General features: G+C 45.2%; 1 protein-coding gene and 1 pseudogene across 2 annotated transcripts; one reads left to right on the top strand and one right to left on the bottom strand.

The window, feature by feature from the left end:
* Positions 1-868: 868 nt before the first annotated feature.
* SLITRK4 (SLIT and NTRK like family member 4) lies at positions 869-7,609 on the bottom strand. Of its 2 annotated transcripts, none has more exons than XM_060249583.1 (2): positions 7,574-7,609; positions 869-4,485 (listed from the first exon to the last, which is right to left on the bottom strand). In XM_060249583.1, the coding sequence occupies exon 2, from the start codon at positions 4,431-4,433 to the stop codon at positions 1,923-1,925; it is 2,511 nt and encodes an 836-aa protein (XP_060105566.1). In that variant the 5' UTR covers positions 4,434-4,485; positions 7,574-7,609; the 3' UTR covers positions 869-1,922. The 2 variants fall into 2 exon arrangements, with proteins under 2 accessions (XP_060105566.1, XP_060105567.1); XM_060249584.1 differs by lacking the exon at positions 7,574-7,609 and adding an exon at positions 5,391-5,481.
* A 7,504-nt stretch (positions 7,610-15,113) lies between these two features.
* On the top strand, positions 15,114-15,655 carry LOC132578975 (small ribosomal subunit protein uS19-like; annotated as a pseudogene).
* Positions 15,656-15,910: the final 255 nt, after the last annotated feature.

Genomic DNA, 15,910 nt, shown 5'->3' with positions numbered 1-15,910 from the left:
CAGCGCAGATAAGCCAAAGAACAGAACTCCAAGACAGCAGGTATGGAATATTCAATGGTCCCACATTTCATAGACTGCTAAATGGCTAATGATATAAGAATCAAACTTCCTCATCCAGTTGGTATTTGGGAGCACAACAGAAAGGATGGAGCCTGTCTGACGAGCTACAAAATTTTACTTATACTCCACTTTTCTCCCCAAGAAACACTCAAACCAATTTACAACATCATTTTCTCTTCCATTCACCCTCCCTACCACCAACTTGGAGCAAATGGCCCAAGGTCACCTAGCTAGTTTCCATGGCAGAGTGGGGTTCAGACTTGGGCCTTCCAGGCCCTATTCCCACACTTTAACCACTATGCCATGCTGGGTTGTTAAATACCTGGCAGGCAACCACACATGTTCTGTGTTAGCTTGGTAGATCAGCAGCTGTATAACATGCACAAAGGCATACCGTGCAGCATGTACAATGCCATAATAGTCCTTTTTGTGATAGATGATATACCCAAGAAGCAATTTGCAATACACCTTACGTTGGAACATTTCTCTGTATATATTTTAACTTTTTTAAAAAAATAAATAAATACCATGTCAACTAAAGCACAAAGCCCTGACATTCTGAAGCTACCAATGGCAAGCAAATGGCCTGACACACAATTTGAAAAACTTCAAACAAATATGACTCCAGCAAAAACAAATGCATCACAGAAGTAGCGCATCTCAAATAAGGTCATCCGCTAACTTCACAAAAGTAGTACAGAACATATTTTTTTTATTATTATCATTATTATTCTTAGACCTGATCACACTGACTCTTGAATAAATCTATACATTTCAGCAATAGTTTCCGTTTGGTATATTGTTCTCATTTTTAAATTATACTGAATGATTAATGCATCTTTGTGACCAGGAAAACAAATCAGGCATATTTAAATACATATTGAGGAGTACATAATTTCTTCCCTATTTAGTATACAAAGTATTTCATAAATATGAATTATATTACAAAAATAATTTCTGAAACGCTCACACAGCAAGCAAATTTTCTGAAAATTCTGGACAACCTTTTGGGGGTTGAAAGGAGTCTCATGTCACTGAGAATGGTTAACTGGGGTTTGAGAAGCTGTATTTTAGTCTCATGTCAAGTATTTACTTCCAATTGTTGTGAATGCTGATCCTTTTTTGTGTTGCATTTTGATGCCATTGTGGGTTGGTTGTTTCCATTACGCCGATTCATGGTATGTGTCAGACGGTTCGATTTTGATTGGTAAGGATATGTGTTGTATTTCTGAAACAAAAGATTTCTGCACAATTTAACGTTATAAATCCAGCGGTTTCAAGATGCAGGCCATAAAGGCAACCAATTTTACACATACTATCGAATGTTCTTTCTTTTGCATGCTTTTTTTTTTAACAAAAAAACTTTTCAAGTAATCTCTAAACAGTGCTGCTTACAACACCACAAACCAAAGGGATAGACTGACACCAGTTCCTCCTCCAACTTTAATCCACGTGCAAGATGGATGATGCCACTGAAGTACAATCACCAGGACCAGTTTCTTCCTTCCATTTTTTTTCCTGTTGTTTCTCGTGCATTTGCTTTAACAAATCACAAGGAGATGAAAGTTTTGCAATTAGGGTAGAAAACATATATGCCTCTTGAGGTTAAATTCAGTGTAATATGTGTATAAAGCAACCTTTTTTTGGCAATAGAGTTTGCAATATCCCTTAAAGGGATTCCGCAGGGCAAGAGTTTCTTGAATTAAAATCTATTTGGAGCAAGAGTTTTATTAAATACCCCTGGATTGCCTACCTCTATGCCTATACCAGTAGAATATCATATTTGGAAATTAAAAGTCAACAAAAGGCACTTGCATCATTAAATAAATGTCCTCAGTAGGAAAATGAGATTGCATGGACCCCTACATTTTATTCAAAGCCGTTTGCTCTTCAAGGACTTGTAAGTAGTCCGGAGAGCCCTGAAGTTTTGCTTTGAGTTCAAAATACTCACTCTTTCTTTGCTCCACTACAATTTTACTGTGATTGCCACCTATTAAGGATTTCTTGCTTTTTCTGTCTTGTTGTTTCTCTGGATAGCGTATTTCAAAGCCACTGACCCCTATACTATTGTATTCCTTTTTACTTTCGAGAAAATTCTGAATAAAGACATTAGAATCCCGTCCTGGGAATAATTCATCCAGTTCATCAATTGTGCTAAGTCTTTTCCTGCTATCCATGTGCAATAAATCTTTATCCTTGTCACTGTTATTTCTCAGGATGACTTTCTGCCCTGGTGGTTCGGCAAATGTGAACCCAGTTTCTGTTTCCTTTAAGCCGCACAAGTGGCTTTTGCTCATCTGCTCAATGGTCTGAGGGATAAAGGCCTCAGCGCCTAGAGTGTCCTTTTTGTTGGACATGTGGTCATGCTTCCGCAGCTGCAGTTGCATGGAACTGCACTCTTGGCTCCCAAGCCCTTCGTGCTTCACGGATGGTTTTTTGTTGCGACGAAGAACAAAGATGAGGAGACAAAAAGCAACAAAGACAGTTAAAATGAGCACGACCAGAATGCTTAAGATGAGGATCGACAATGGGACTGGACCACCTGGGGGACTCCGAATGGGGCCCAACGGTGTTGTAAATGTGACAGCAGGTGCAGGGGTAGTGAAAACAGCAGATGGCTTGTTTAATAGTTTGGGGCATAAGATCTCATTTTTTAGTGACTTCAGTTCAATGTTTGCAAACTGCACTGGGGTCTCGCACTTTAACTCCTTCACCACAATGCCTTCGTTCAGTTTTTCCAACCAGAGTTTCAGAGCAACCAAGTCACATGTGCAGTCCCATGGATTCCCTTCCAAATCAATCTGTGTCAAGGATTTGAGCTGATCAAGGACGCCACTCACAGGCAGGTACATGAAATGATTGTTCCTCAAGTTGAGCCGAGCAAGCGGCGCCCCAGCAAAGATGTAGGCTGGCAAACTTCTCAAGAGATTGTTGTTCAAGTACAAGAGCTGCAGATTTGGCATCAAGTCAAAAGTGTTGCCTAAAATTTCCCGGATGACATTGTATTCCAAGTACAGGTATTGAAGATTATGAAGGCCGGCAAACATTTCGGGACTCAGCCGCTCAATCTGATTGCCATTGAGATACAATCTCCGTAAATTTGTAAGGTTGCGGAAAACTTCCCCTTTAATGGAAACAATCCGATTACTGCCTAGATGGAGTAAATCCAGCCCATCAAATTCAACAAAATCAGAAATGTCCACATCCTTAATATAATTGCCATTCACATGCAGTTTCTTGGCATTCAATGGTTTGGGGACGAGTTCAGCCAATGACTGGATATTTCTCTCTTGACAACTAACACTTAATCCCAAATCTGAAGGGTGTGTTTTGCAAACACAAGGATGAGGACAAGGAGTCAGTGGCGCTCTGGTTTGGAAATATACTATTTGACTGAGAGTCCGGTTGGAAAGTGATTTGCCTGCTACAATTCCCGAGATCTTGGAAGGGTTTGTAGTTTTTGGAGGCTTGGTGACCAATCTGTGCATTGACGTTTGTGTCGTGTGGCCATTAGGTGTGCTGTAACCAGGTTCCAGCTGCGATGGAGGCAGAATGCGCACATCAAAATCACTCCCTGTCCCCATGGAACACAACTCTTGCTTATTAGTTTCTTTCAAAAGCCTCCCGTACAAATCACTGGGTGTCTCACAAATGGCTTCTCCAATGTAGATATTATAGGGCATATTCTCCAGCCACGCCTTCAGTGGCAAGAGATCACAAGTGCAATTCCAAGGGTTGTCTTCCAGCTGCAGTTCAACGATGCGTCCAATGTGCTCCAGAACCCCAATATATGGCAGCTTCTGTATTCGATTCCCACGTATATCCAGATGGGTGAGAGAAGCAAAACGGAAAATATTATCAGGAAGGAAAGAAATTAGATTGTCATTAAGGATGAGGACTTTCAGCTTGTGAAGCTTGTTGAAGGATCCCCGTTCAATATATTTGATTAAATTGTAGTCAGCTTGGAGATACTCCAAGTTCTCAATGCCAAGAAAAGTGTCAGCTCGGAGGACCTTTAATTCATTGTTGTTCAAGTGCAACTGTTTTAATGCACTGAGCCCCAGGAAGGCTCCTCCTTCAATGTTCTGCAATTTATTGTTACCCAGCTGTAGAGAGACAGCATGAGTAAAGTTCAGAAATGTATTTGGGTAGAGGATGATCAGGAGATTGTTCTGAAAATTGAGGTGATAGAAATTAGACCAAGGTGGTTTCAGCTGGTTGGGTCTGTAGACTGCAACCTTTTCACAGTTGACATAAAGAACATTCTCCACCGACACACAGGAGCAAACATTGCAAATTTCCACAGATGAGTCAGTCTCTGGATCTGTACAGGAAGCTGGGCTGGACAAAACCAGAAAGAACCACAGAAGCATCTTCTTACGATCAGCAATCAAAGCTATTGCTCCTGAACAAAGACAGAAAAATCTACAAAAGAACAAAAAGAACATATTTCAGTTGTCATAATTCTGATTTTCTTTCTTTTTAAAAGCAATTAGGTGAAAACTAGACACAGAGCTAGTGTTGCCGAGTAAGAGTAGCTTACAGCATGACAAGACCGTAAAATGTATTGCAGCAATTCAAATAGGGCACAGCTGTACGGTGCATTCGAAATGATAAACTCTCTGTCCATTTTCTATCATGCATACACACACAAACAAACTATATATGGATCCAGTGCATTTATCTGACTTGGCTCTGACGTGTACTCCAAAAGAAAATTAAAATCACCATAGCGGCATTTACAGTTTCATGTACGTTTAGCATTCCAAATATTGTCCATTTATACACAGTGTGAAGAATTTAGATCACATCTTTGGAGGCTGTGCATGATACATTGCAGGGAGGGATGGTCTAGAGGGAAATGCAAAGATGCAAATGGAAAAGAGTAAGGCATAGATCCAGGGAGCAAAGACAGGCCGTCGAATCTTACACAACGCTGATTGCAAATGCATGCTCTACTCTATTGATTCCGAGTTCTATGCCAACCGCTAATACATGCCTGTCACTTTAGTTTACATTTATGCTAAAAAAAAACAACAACAACAAAAAATGATGCAACTTGAGAAGATAATTAGTCCCTATATAAACCACCACGGTTAGTTATGCACGAATGAAATGAAATATAGCAATTGCGGGCAGGGTGTCGATACATCCACCGTCCCAAAAGGGCACCTTAATTGGTAGTGCAAAACAAAATCATAATTCACTAGGGTGACATCACCCAAACTGTCCACCAACTTTTTTTTTCCCCCCATGCAGAAGCTTATATAATTTTCCCTGAGCCCCTGCATCGCCATGGGAAATGGGTTTTGCAAATCTTTCCTACACACCTGGGGCTGACTCCAGCTCCCGACTCAGGTTCCACATGTCCTTCCACCCTGTAAGGCTGGCTGGCTGACGCTGGCTGGCTGAGTCCATTAATTGCTCTCCCCCTTCTTCCTTTTTTTTTGGTTATTTAAAACATTTCCCCTCTCCAGTTGAGTGGGTGTGAGTGAGTGAAAGAGAGAGTTACCCAAGGAAAAAGAGGTCCAGAAGCTGTCAAGGAGCACAATAGAGAAGAGTGGCAAGCGCCTGCAAGAATTAAAATTGGGGGGGGGGGGTGTTGCTGGAGGGGGGGGGGCAAGCAGGAGGCCCAGAGGCCAAGGAGAGTTTGAAGGAGGTTGGGAAAGGGCCGCAGCAAGGATTGGGGAGGGGGGATGCCAAGGCAGATGTCAAGAGGACAGCCGGATGGAAAGAAGCAGGAACTCCAGGATGGAGACGAGGGAGCAGCAGAGGGGCGGCTGTTGAACCCAGGAGGGGCAAAGGGACCGGTGGGCGCCGCGGTCAAAGTGCCGGGAGGGCACTTAGCAGGAGAAGCACCGAGCCCAGGACTGCAGGTGAGAAGGGCAGGCGGCGAAGGCAGAAGATGCTGAAGGAGGGTCAAGGTGGGAAGAGCGGAAGGGAAGAGGAAAGGGGGGGGGCGCAGGATGGACCGGGCAGCAGGAAGAGGCGCGGCTGGGAAGAGAGTCGAGGGAGGAATCCGGGCTGATGCAGCAGGCTGGACTGGCTGGCGCTCAGCCGCGGGGGCTCTTCTGACGATCTCAGGACTCGCAAGGAGAGGCGGGAGGGGGGCTGGGCCCCGGGCTGAAGGCCTCTCTGGGACCAGAAGGGGCAGGCTGCTGCCTGGGGGGAGGGGAGGCCAAAGAGGCGGTGGAAGTAGGAATCCCGGGAGGTCCCGCAGCCGGGGCCCTTTGCTGCCCCCCTCTGCAAGCGGGCGGGCTCCCTCTGCCCTTCTGCCCCCCCCCCCTCGCCCGGGGCCCTCCACCGCAATGCTTTTGCCGCAGCCTCGCCGCTCCCGATCCTCTGGCTCCGGCGGGCAGGCAGCTCCTGCTTGGGGTGGGGGGGGGGATGTCTCCCTCCGGCGCTCTTCGCCCACTCCCCTGCCCCAGCTCCCCGCAGCCCGTCGGGGAGGGGAACCGAGTAGTGGCCGGGTGGAAGGAGAGAAACGAGGAGCCCCCTGACGCTTTGCAAGTCGTGGACCTCCGTCGGAAACTGCGGGGAGGGCGCCCTGGCTGGATCGGCGTTGGCACACAGACGCCGGGTTGGAAGGCAACCCTCCCCCGTCCCCCCCCCCTCCTCCGCGTTCGAAGCGCTGCCGCGGCGCCCCCCACCCGCCTTCCTCCCCTTACCTTGCCCAGCAGGCTCCAGCCAGCACAACGGGGCTCTCCCGGCTCGCTCTCCTTCTCTGCTCTGCAGTTTCTGGGGTTGTCTCCCTACGTGATGGGGACTTGTGCTTCTCCCCCCCCCCCCCCAATACACACACGCGCGCGCACACACACAAGGAAGACACAAGCCGAGCAAGGGAGGGAGCCCCCCACACGCTCAGCCCCACTTCGCCATGCGCCGCCGCGACGCAGGCAGGGAGAGACCAGAGAGCCAGAAGCCGCCAGCCCCACACACGCCAGCCGCGGCGTGCCCACGAGCAGAGGGGAGAGACCCGAGGGGTGAGCGCGCCCCCCCCCCCCCCGCCCAGACACCCTCCTCCAGAGACACCCGGGCGCGCAACACACAGCAAGCTGACAACAGCGCCAGGCAGGACCTCACACGCGTGTGGGTATGCAAGGACACGGGGGCAAGCGCGACGCCCGGCCACAAAGAACCCCGTTCACACGTGCAGCGGGGAACCGTGGGTGGACAAACGCGAGTCGAGGAGCCAGACGGCAGGCATGGGGGCACCCCTTCGCGCGCACACGCCGGCTCGCCGCTCCATCCCCTTTGGTCCCTAGGCTCCAGCTATTCTTGGGAGCTGCCTTTGCAGAAATACCCAGAGAATCTCCTCTCTGTCAAGATCCGGAGCTCCCCCAGCTTCGCAGCCCAGCCTCCCTCCCTACGGTCTTCCGCGCATACATTAAAAACAACCAAAGACACGCTGGGGGAAGGAAAACATCCTATTGCAGAAACTGAATCTCCCCCCCCCCAAAAAAAAATCTGCTACACCCCCACCCCGCAAGCTGGCCTACCGGGGTCACCGTACTTTCGTCCGATCGGAGGGCTCCCTGATGCAGTCAGCCAAAAAAACCCGTACCAGATTTGGGGGTGGGGTGGGGAAGAGACCCTCAAATACCCCCGGCTTCCTTGAAACGCGATGCCTTGGCGAGGAGCTGAAGAGCCTGTCGCGTCATCCTGAGCTGGGATCGCGGGAGGTTTCGGCGAGACCCCCCCACCCTGAGAGCAGCAGTGCTCAGGTATTGCAGGGGGGGAGAGAGAAAGAGCGCTCCTGACCTAGGTGACTAGCCCATCGCGTTCCCAAAGGGGGCATCTTTCCAAGCTGGAAGAAGTCTCCTTCGCGCTCTGCATCGCAGCTCACCACTAGGAAAAAAGGGGGAGGGGGAGGAGAGCTGGGGCGGGGGGAGAGGGAGCGCGAATCCTCCCTTCCCCCCGTCCTCAAGAACTCCCTTTGCAATAACCCTGGGGGTAGCAACTACCGAGCCAGCTATTCATTGGGAGCAGCAGCAGCAGCCGCCGCCGCATTTCCCTCCTCCTAAAGAATCACTTTCTATCTCCTCTCTTCTCCCCCCCCCTCTTAAAACAAGAAAGAGATTATCTTTGCAAGGTGGATTTTCTTATAATCCCCCCACGCCACTCTTTCCTTATGCCACGGCAACAGCTGCAGTAGGGTTGAAAAAAGAAGGATGGATTAATTTTTTTTTATTTTTTTTTAAATCAGCGTCTTTAATATTCTTGCAAGAAAGCTACTGCCAGCTAATTAAGACCTGTCATTTATTTTGTTTTCCCGTCTGCTTTGCCTGCCACAATACCATTTAAAGTGGCGATGAATTCCACCCCCAGGGTGGACCAGGATCTACTTTGTCAGATGCATGAAATGTTACCTCTCATGCAGTGTGTTTCACGCAGCTTGACCACATGGGCGCTGGCTTCCAAAAGGTTATTACATCATAAATTTGCTAGTTTTTAAAACTGCTGGAAGATTCTGTGTTGTGTTTCAAGAACAACTGCCAACATTTTCAGTGCAGGAAAATGTCAGCTGCAAAGTGATTCTTCAGCTGCGGTTAAACTTTGGCATTTTAAATAAGCTGTAATGCAGTGTTTCCTTTGATAACGGTTCTTTCGTGCCTATAGGACAGGTTCTGTCTACCCCACTTCACCTGCCCTGCACTTTTTCAGTTCAAGATGGTATAGTAACATTTAATAGAGATATGTTGCCTGCTAAGAACTGGTGCTAAAGATGCATGGCCATCTATGGCAACAAAACTTGCCAGGAATAATTTAAGTAAACTGATCCACCGCTGCGTGGTTCAGAGCTTTATGAGTATATTACCAAGCTCCCCCCCCCCCAAAAAAAAAGAAAAGAAAAAAAAGCCTGGTTGCCACCATATAGTAAATAAGGGTTTATTTAATTTTGGAAGCAAAAGTTCAATTGCAAATTCCAGCTGAAATTTGGTTTTCAAACAAAGGCAACATACATTTCTTTGGCTTGAATCCCACATAGATGTTATACAGGATCAAAGGTGAGGGGTGATTTTTGCTGATTCCTCCTCCCACAACAACCTAAAATACCCCTTCCAAATGCTACACATGGCAAACAGGGACCCTTAAGAACAAGGGGGGGGGGGCAGAATCTGCAAAAAAAAAATCCCCTTGCATTTATTGAAATTCTGTTGGATTCAAGTCATTATTATTATATAACAATACTTGAAAATCTTCTGTAGGTCATCAGAGTATGGCACAATGGTCCTGTTGGCAAAATGTTTAGAAATATATACTGGATACTAACTTGCGGAAGCTGGTTTCAGGTAGCCGGTTCAGGTTGACTCAGCCTTCCATCCTTCTGAGGTCAATGAAATGAATACCCAGCTTGTTGGGGGGAAAGCACAGATGACTGGGGAAGGCAGTGGCAAACAACCCCATAAAAAGTCTGCCATGAAAACATTGTGAAAGCAACGTCACTCCAGAGTCCGAAATGACTGGTGCTTACACAGGGGACTACCTTTACCTTTAACTTGTTAGTATCTCAGATTTAGAAGTCATCCTCACCATCCCCCCCCCCCTTCCATTTAACATTGACTGTGTTCCTTATAAGTAGGGTTGCCAGTTTTGGATTAGAAAATACCTGGAGATTTTAAAGGTGGAGCCTGAGAAGGGTGGGGCTGGGGGAGGGGAGGGTCTTCAATGGGGTACAATACCATGGAGTCCACCTTCCAAAGCAGCCATATTCTCCAGATGAACTCTTGCCTGGAGATCTGTTATAATAGCAGGAGATTTCTAGCAGCTATCTGGAGACTGGCAGTCTTACTTATAAGACAATGTGTAGAAAGAATTGAAGTCCCTCTTCAGACTTCCCAGATGCAGGCTACAGCTATATGCCTCTGGCTGAGGTTTCTATTCTTGTTGAGCGTAACAGCATGATCAGTCCTGACTTAATGTATAGAAAAGTGAGTGCAGGATTTTGTTTAAAGCAAACATCAAAGTGGAACAGGTGTCATTTCCTAGTAACACACATTTGAATAAGCCCAAAGGAAGCTTTCATAAGTGATGATAATGATAATGATAATAATAATAATAATAATAATAATAATAATAATAATAATAATAATAATAATAATAATAATAATAATAATAATAATAATAATAATAATAATAATAATAATAATAATAATAATAAATTAATTTGTATCCCGCCCTCCCCACCAAAGCAGGCTCAGGGCGGCTCACAACACAGGCACTTCAACAATTAAAACAATACATATTATACGTACGTACATATTATAAATCGAACATTTATAAAATTAATCATCATTGTAATTAAAAAGCATCCTAAGATTAGATTAATATTAAAATCTTGATGTTATACATTGTACAGTTTTTCTTAGTGGGCAATCCAGACATCTCAATATAAAGTGAATAACTTCTGGTTGTTTTGTTTTCCCTGCAACATAAAGGGAGAAATAGGTAGCACCCACACTAATCAACAGTGCTTGTTGTAAAACTTAAAATACACGTTCTCTCTCTGTTGAAGTGAAGGAAGCAGTGATTTAGCTGAAACTCATGTAGAGAGAGCAGTGTAACTTGAGCAACAAAAAAGGATTGGTTGGTCACTAGACAAAGCATATAGGTTGCTTCCTCCACATCCCTGAGTGTCCACAACAACACAATTTAGATTTAACAAGTCAGCAACATCTTCTTTCCATCAGGCAGAGCAGTAACAATTGCCACCCTTTGCAAGCAGCATGTGCTGTAACCAAACACAACAGGGTTTGTACGAGGAAGTCTTGTAACAATTCTTCGGCTGACCAGACATGTCCTTTTTAAGATGGCAAGAAGAGCATAAGCCCGCCTCATGAGTCAATGGTCCATCAGAGTATCAAATGAGGGAGGGAGGGAGAGAGAGAATTCTTCCATGAAAAGCCTGGACAGAATCTGTCTCCTCACAGGCAACCTTTCAAAGGGCTGATGTGAGAGGAAGCAGCACAGAGCTGTAAATACACTGAAGGCAGAGCCACGGCAACCGAGTGGTGTGCCAAATAAAGCAGAAGAAATGCCATCAAATATATGTCTCCACACCGTTCCCGATTACTTCCAGCTAGCTTCCTCCAGCTTATCCAAGAGACCTCTCCCAGCTACAAGTAACCTATCACCTGCATCAAGAAGGCAAGCTTCAACTGAGAATGCATTGCTCGCTGCCACCTTGGAAGGCTAGACTGGCTGCTTCTTCAGTTGCATCCATTATTCACAACCAGTTGTTGCCTTTGAAGTTGGATAACATTCGACAAAGAGAAACTGCCATTCATGGAGGGGGGGGGGGGAATCCCCAGTCTTTTTTCTCTCGTCAGTAAACATAACCTCAGAAGCTATGAGGTCCGGAAGCTCTATCTAGCTGATCTGATTGATTCGGATCTTTTGTCCTTGTTTCTTAAATGGAACTAATGCATTTGAACAATTCACTTTTTTAATACTAATATTTTATGAAGTGTTGTGCATCTGTCATTTGTCTCAGCTTCGGGCACTTTCCACTCATTTGTGTATTCCAACCCATTACCATGTCAGTTCGCTTGCTGTAACTTTTCAAGATGAGCAGGAAGAAGAAGTTGGCAGGAGAACTGTTATCTGGTAGCCATGGCAGCATCTGACTTTGGCCAGACAACCTTGAGCATCCAGTGAAGACTCTCTATGCTGTACACCTAACCCTGGGAACCTAACTGACAGGGACTGGCTTTTAACTTGTGCATCTTTTTGCTTGGTATATTATTGGCTCTGTCTGTAAATTACTCTGTTCTTGGCAATGTCTTTGTAGCATGATGGTCTATTGCTCTGTATTGATCTTTAATAAACTTCTGACCATTTTCATATGCACTGAGTTGACTGGGTTTGACAACTGACAAAACCTCACATACCAATGCATACATATGCTTTGATGAACCACTGCAAACACCAAAGGGGGTGGGAATCTTGATGCAATTTTAGGTACAGTTGTTTCAATATTATTTTTGCACAGATTACAAATGTTTAAAAAGAAAACTGCCCAGGAGTTCATGTTCCCATCTAAGAACCACTGCACAAAATGATATTGATTATTTAATGCCTGTGATCAGCTTTGACTCCTTCCATTCATTTGTATCTCCTCCACTGTATTATCAATGCCTGTGTGCACTTTTATGAATACCTACCCCCAAAAATGCTCCTAGGTTGTTCAAAGTTTCTTCTTGCATACATAAAATTGGAATTCCATTTAGAAATTCTTCCAGTGAAATCAGAATTCAGGAAGAGTGAAATGCAGCACAGTGCAGGAACCAAATAAATGTCCTGAGAGACTATTCTACAGTTTAGTGCCACCACCAAGAAGGCCCTGTTTCTGTAAGCTAACCACCCACTTTTTTTAACTCAACCAATCTGTTATTTATTTCTTCCATTTGTATCCTGCTCCTCCCCAGTAATGCTAACCACCCACTTGAGGGGATTGGATCTTTTTTTTTTAGTAAGCAAGGGGGCTCATACAGAGAAGGAGGAGGAGAAGAAGATGACGACCACAGACTTATACCCTGCCCTTCTCTCTGAATCAGAGTCTCAGAGCAGCTTACAATCTCCTGTATCTTCTTCCCCCACAACAGACACCCTGTGAGGTACATGGGGCTGAGAGAGCTCTCCCAGAAGGTACCCCTTCAAGGACAGCTCTGTGATAGCTATGGCTGGCCCAAGGTCATTCCAGCAGCTGGAAGTGGAGGAGTGGAGAATCAAACCTGGTTCTCCCAGATAAGAGTCCATGCACTTAACCACTACACCAAATTAGCCTTTTATTGTTCGGATACTTCAGGGCAGTGGCAGCTACAAGTTTATCATCAAAAGCTTTCAGTCAGGATGCCATCAGTGGATTCCCTTTAATCTGCAATAGCCATGGCAAAGAGGATCAAGAATTCCCTCAGGCTGCCCCTAATTTCCTTGGGTGCTCTACACATAGTAAGCATGGAAGCACAATTAGAGCAGAAGGCCCCTCACCTATCCTAGGGCAACTTCATGATATTTGTGCCAGCTGTCTTCTGACAAGTTGACTTGATAGCAAATCATCTTTCTTAAGTTCAAGGGTGTTGTTGTTGTTTTTTGCTGTCATGTCACAGCTGATTTATGGTGACCAGTGTTCCCTCTAAACTGAGTTAATGTGAGCTAGCTCACAGTTTTTTAGCCTCCAGCTCACACATTATCTTAGCTCAGGAAGAATGGCCCCACAGTAAAACATTTTATGCAGTAGCCAAATCACTTGCTCACAATTTTAATGCCAATACCTCACAAAATAGAATTTTTGCTCACAAGACTCCACAGCTTAGAGGGAACATTGATGGTGACCTCATGAGGTTTTCAAGGCAAAAGGCATTCAGAGGTGGATTGCCTTTTCCAGCTTCTGCATTATGACCCTGATATTCCTTGGTGCCCTCCCATCCAAATACTAGCCAGGGCCAGCCATGTTTAGCTTCTAAGATCTGACAAGATTGTGCTAGCCTGGGCTATCCAGATATTACTCTCTATTCATCCAGTTTTTTTTAAAAAACAAAAACAAAAAAACCTCCTCCTACAATTTTCCCCAAGGTCATTCAACTTATCTTCAGTGGGTGACTGCAGAATCCTAGCATGCATATGTATGGACATCCTATCCTCTTGTGCCATGACAGGACAAGTGCTGCAAAAGACATTGCCCAAGTATCCTTGGATAAAGAAAGGAGACACCAACATATCAGTTAAACTAGGTTTTGTTCATGACTGATCTGTATAATTATTAAACAATTCCCTCCGTTTTATTGCAGGTTGTACCTTGTGATCCCTAGAATTTTGGAGCTTCAATTTTACTCCAAACTCATCCAGTATAATTGCTGACTTTGCTTGTTCTAGTCTACATACAAACTTGGCCTAAGAGGTGTCATCCCACCTCCTGCAAGCCATTTAGTCCCAAGGTTCAGTTGATGCTGCTCAGCTCCAAGAGAATCGCCTCTCAGACCACATATCCAATAAGTGTCTGGGTTGCGCAAACCTCCCTTTATCCTTAAAGACCTAAAAATGTTTGTCTTTGCTAATGTCCCTGTACCACTGCAATCTGCAGTATTCTTGCCATCCTTCATTATGCCTAACTAATCCCTAAGGATCAGGCCCAGTTATGTTATTAGCCATATAACACAGCACATTTTTTTTTAAAAAAGCCCCTTCCAAACCAACCTGAAGGACCCACCCCAAATCTTGTTTGGCCACAGTAACTACAATTGACACCCATGTCATCCAGCTGGGCCACATATGACAACTGTCTCAGCCTTGCTCATCAGAACTTCATGCCCAGATTCAGAAAAGGGGTTGTGAAGCAGCATGAAATGAGTCAGGCTATAGCTCCATCAAGTTTGGTATCTTCTACACATTTGGGTAGACCATCTTCAGGGTCTTAGGCAGAGGTCTTCCACATCACCTGCTATCTGATCCTTTATACTGGAGGTGTGAGGGATGGAACATGGAAGCTTCTGCATGCTCCACCTCTGATCTATTGCCCCACTGGTAGGGATTTTTGAGGGTGGAGCACAGTCTTGGTTTAATGAGGTAAACTGGGATGTGCAGAATTTTATTTATTTATTTATTTTATTGGATTTATATCCAAGCTCTCCCTGCTGAAGCAGGCTCAGGGCGGCTGAGCATCCCACATCTCCTGTTCTTCTTGATTCCTGCTGCTTTATACAAAAAATACTGGCTGACACGTTTGCTATGATAATCTGCATTAAAAAGACTGCGCGTCTGAGACTTGTTGCTTCCTTTGGGTGGAATTAACATTGCTGGTAGAAATACTCACAGAAAATTTAAGATAACTGCCAAGGCTGTTTTGTTCATTACTCAAGTTTAATCTTCTATTATCTCAGCTGTGATTGTGTGTGTGTGTGTGTATTTGCTGCCCCAATTTTGTCAGCTTCCACATTTGCTATTAATTTCAATTAAACCCTTTAAAGCAGAGGTGTTGAACTCATTTGTTACAAGGGCAGAATCTGACATAAATGCAACTTTGTCAGGTTGGACCACATGTGCCATAAAATGTAATGCCAGGTATTGGACCAGATGGGAATCAGTCCTTTTTTCCAGCAAGACCTGCAATAAAGATAGTGGAAGTGGAGCAGGAGAAGAAGTGCACTTTCAGGAAGTTCACCTGTTGAGGTGCTGACCTGGATTAGCTCTTTGACATATCCTATGAGCAGCTGATGCAGCTCTACAGTGCTTGCATTTGAACCAGTGCTGGCATTTGAACCATGGCTGGCAACAAAACCAGCACTTGCTCCTGAAGTGCTTCCATAAGGATGCACCTTCCATGGAGAAGCCTGGGGTGGTCAAGACCCACCTGCGTGACATGATCATCCTTCTCGAAATGGTGGGCAGCATGGTCCATGGGTACAAAGGAAAGATCTTCAATCAGGTGAAATCAAGCCTGAGATGACTCAGGCTTGTGTGAATTTTCTATCCCTAGAAGCCTGTGCAGCATGGCCAATCTGGGATTGGTCCCACCCACTCATCTTGGTTTAGTCCTCTGAAATAAGAGAGGCTTTGGGTAGAAAATCTTTGTGTGCAAATAAAGGTGTTTCCCAACCCACCAATCCAAAAATGTAATGCCAGTCACTGGAGATTCAAACTTCATAAAGGAAACTTGGTAAGCTCCAAGTTGGTGTGTCCTCACTACAAATCCCATGGGCTGGAGAGGGGGATACACAGGAAAACCTGCATTGGTGGACTAGAGACCCAGCGATGCAGTGTTGGGCAGATGCCCTGCACAGCCTGGAGGGGAAGCAAACCCCTTCCCTACTCTGCTGTGAGCCCACGTTCAGGGTAAAAATGTGAAGTGGCT

Source organism: Heteronotia binoei, chromosome 11 (assembly GCF_032191835.1).
Source record: "Heteronotia binoei isolate CCM8104 ecotype False Entrance Well chromosome 11, APGP_CSIRO_Hbin_v1, whole genome shotgun sequence".
Taxonomy (NCBI): Eukaryota; Metazoa; Chordata; class Lepidosauria; order Squamata; family Gekkonidae; genus Heteronotia; species Heteronotia binoei.
This window is presented reverse-complemented; position numbering and strand designations above follow the sequence as displayed.

Bases quoted from the DNA above. Each gene is read 5' to 3' on its own strand.
- SLITRK4 (XM_060249583.1), bottom strand. From the start codon at position 4,433: ATGCTTCTGTGGTTCTTTCTGGTTTTGTCCAGCCCAGCTTCCTGTACA.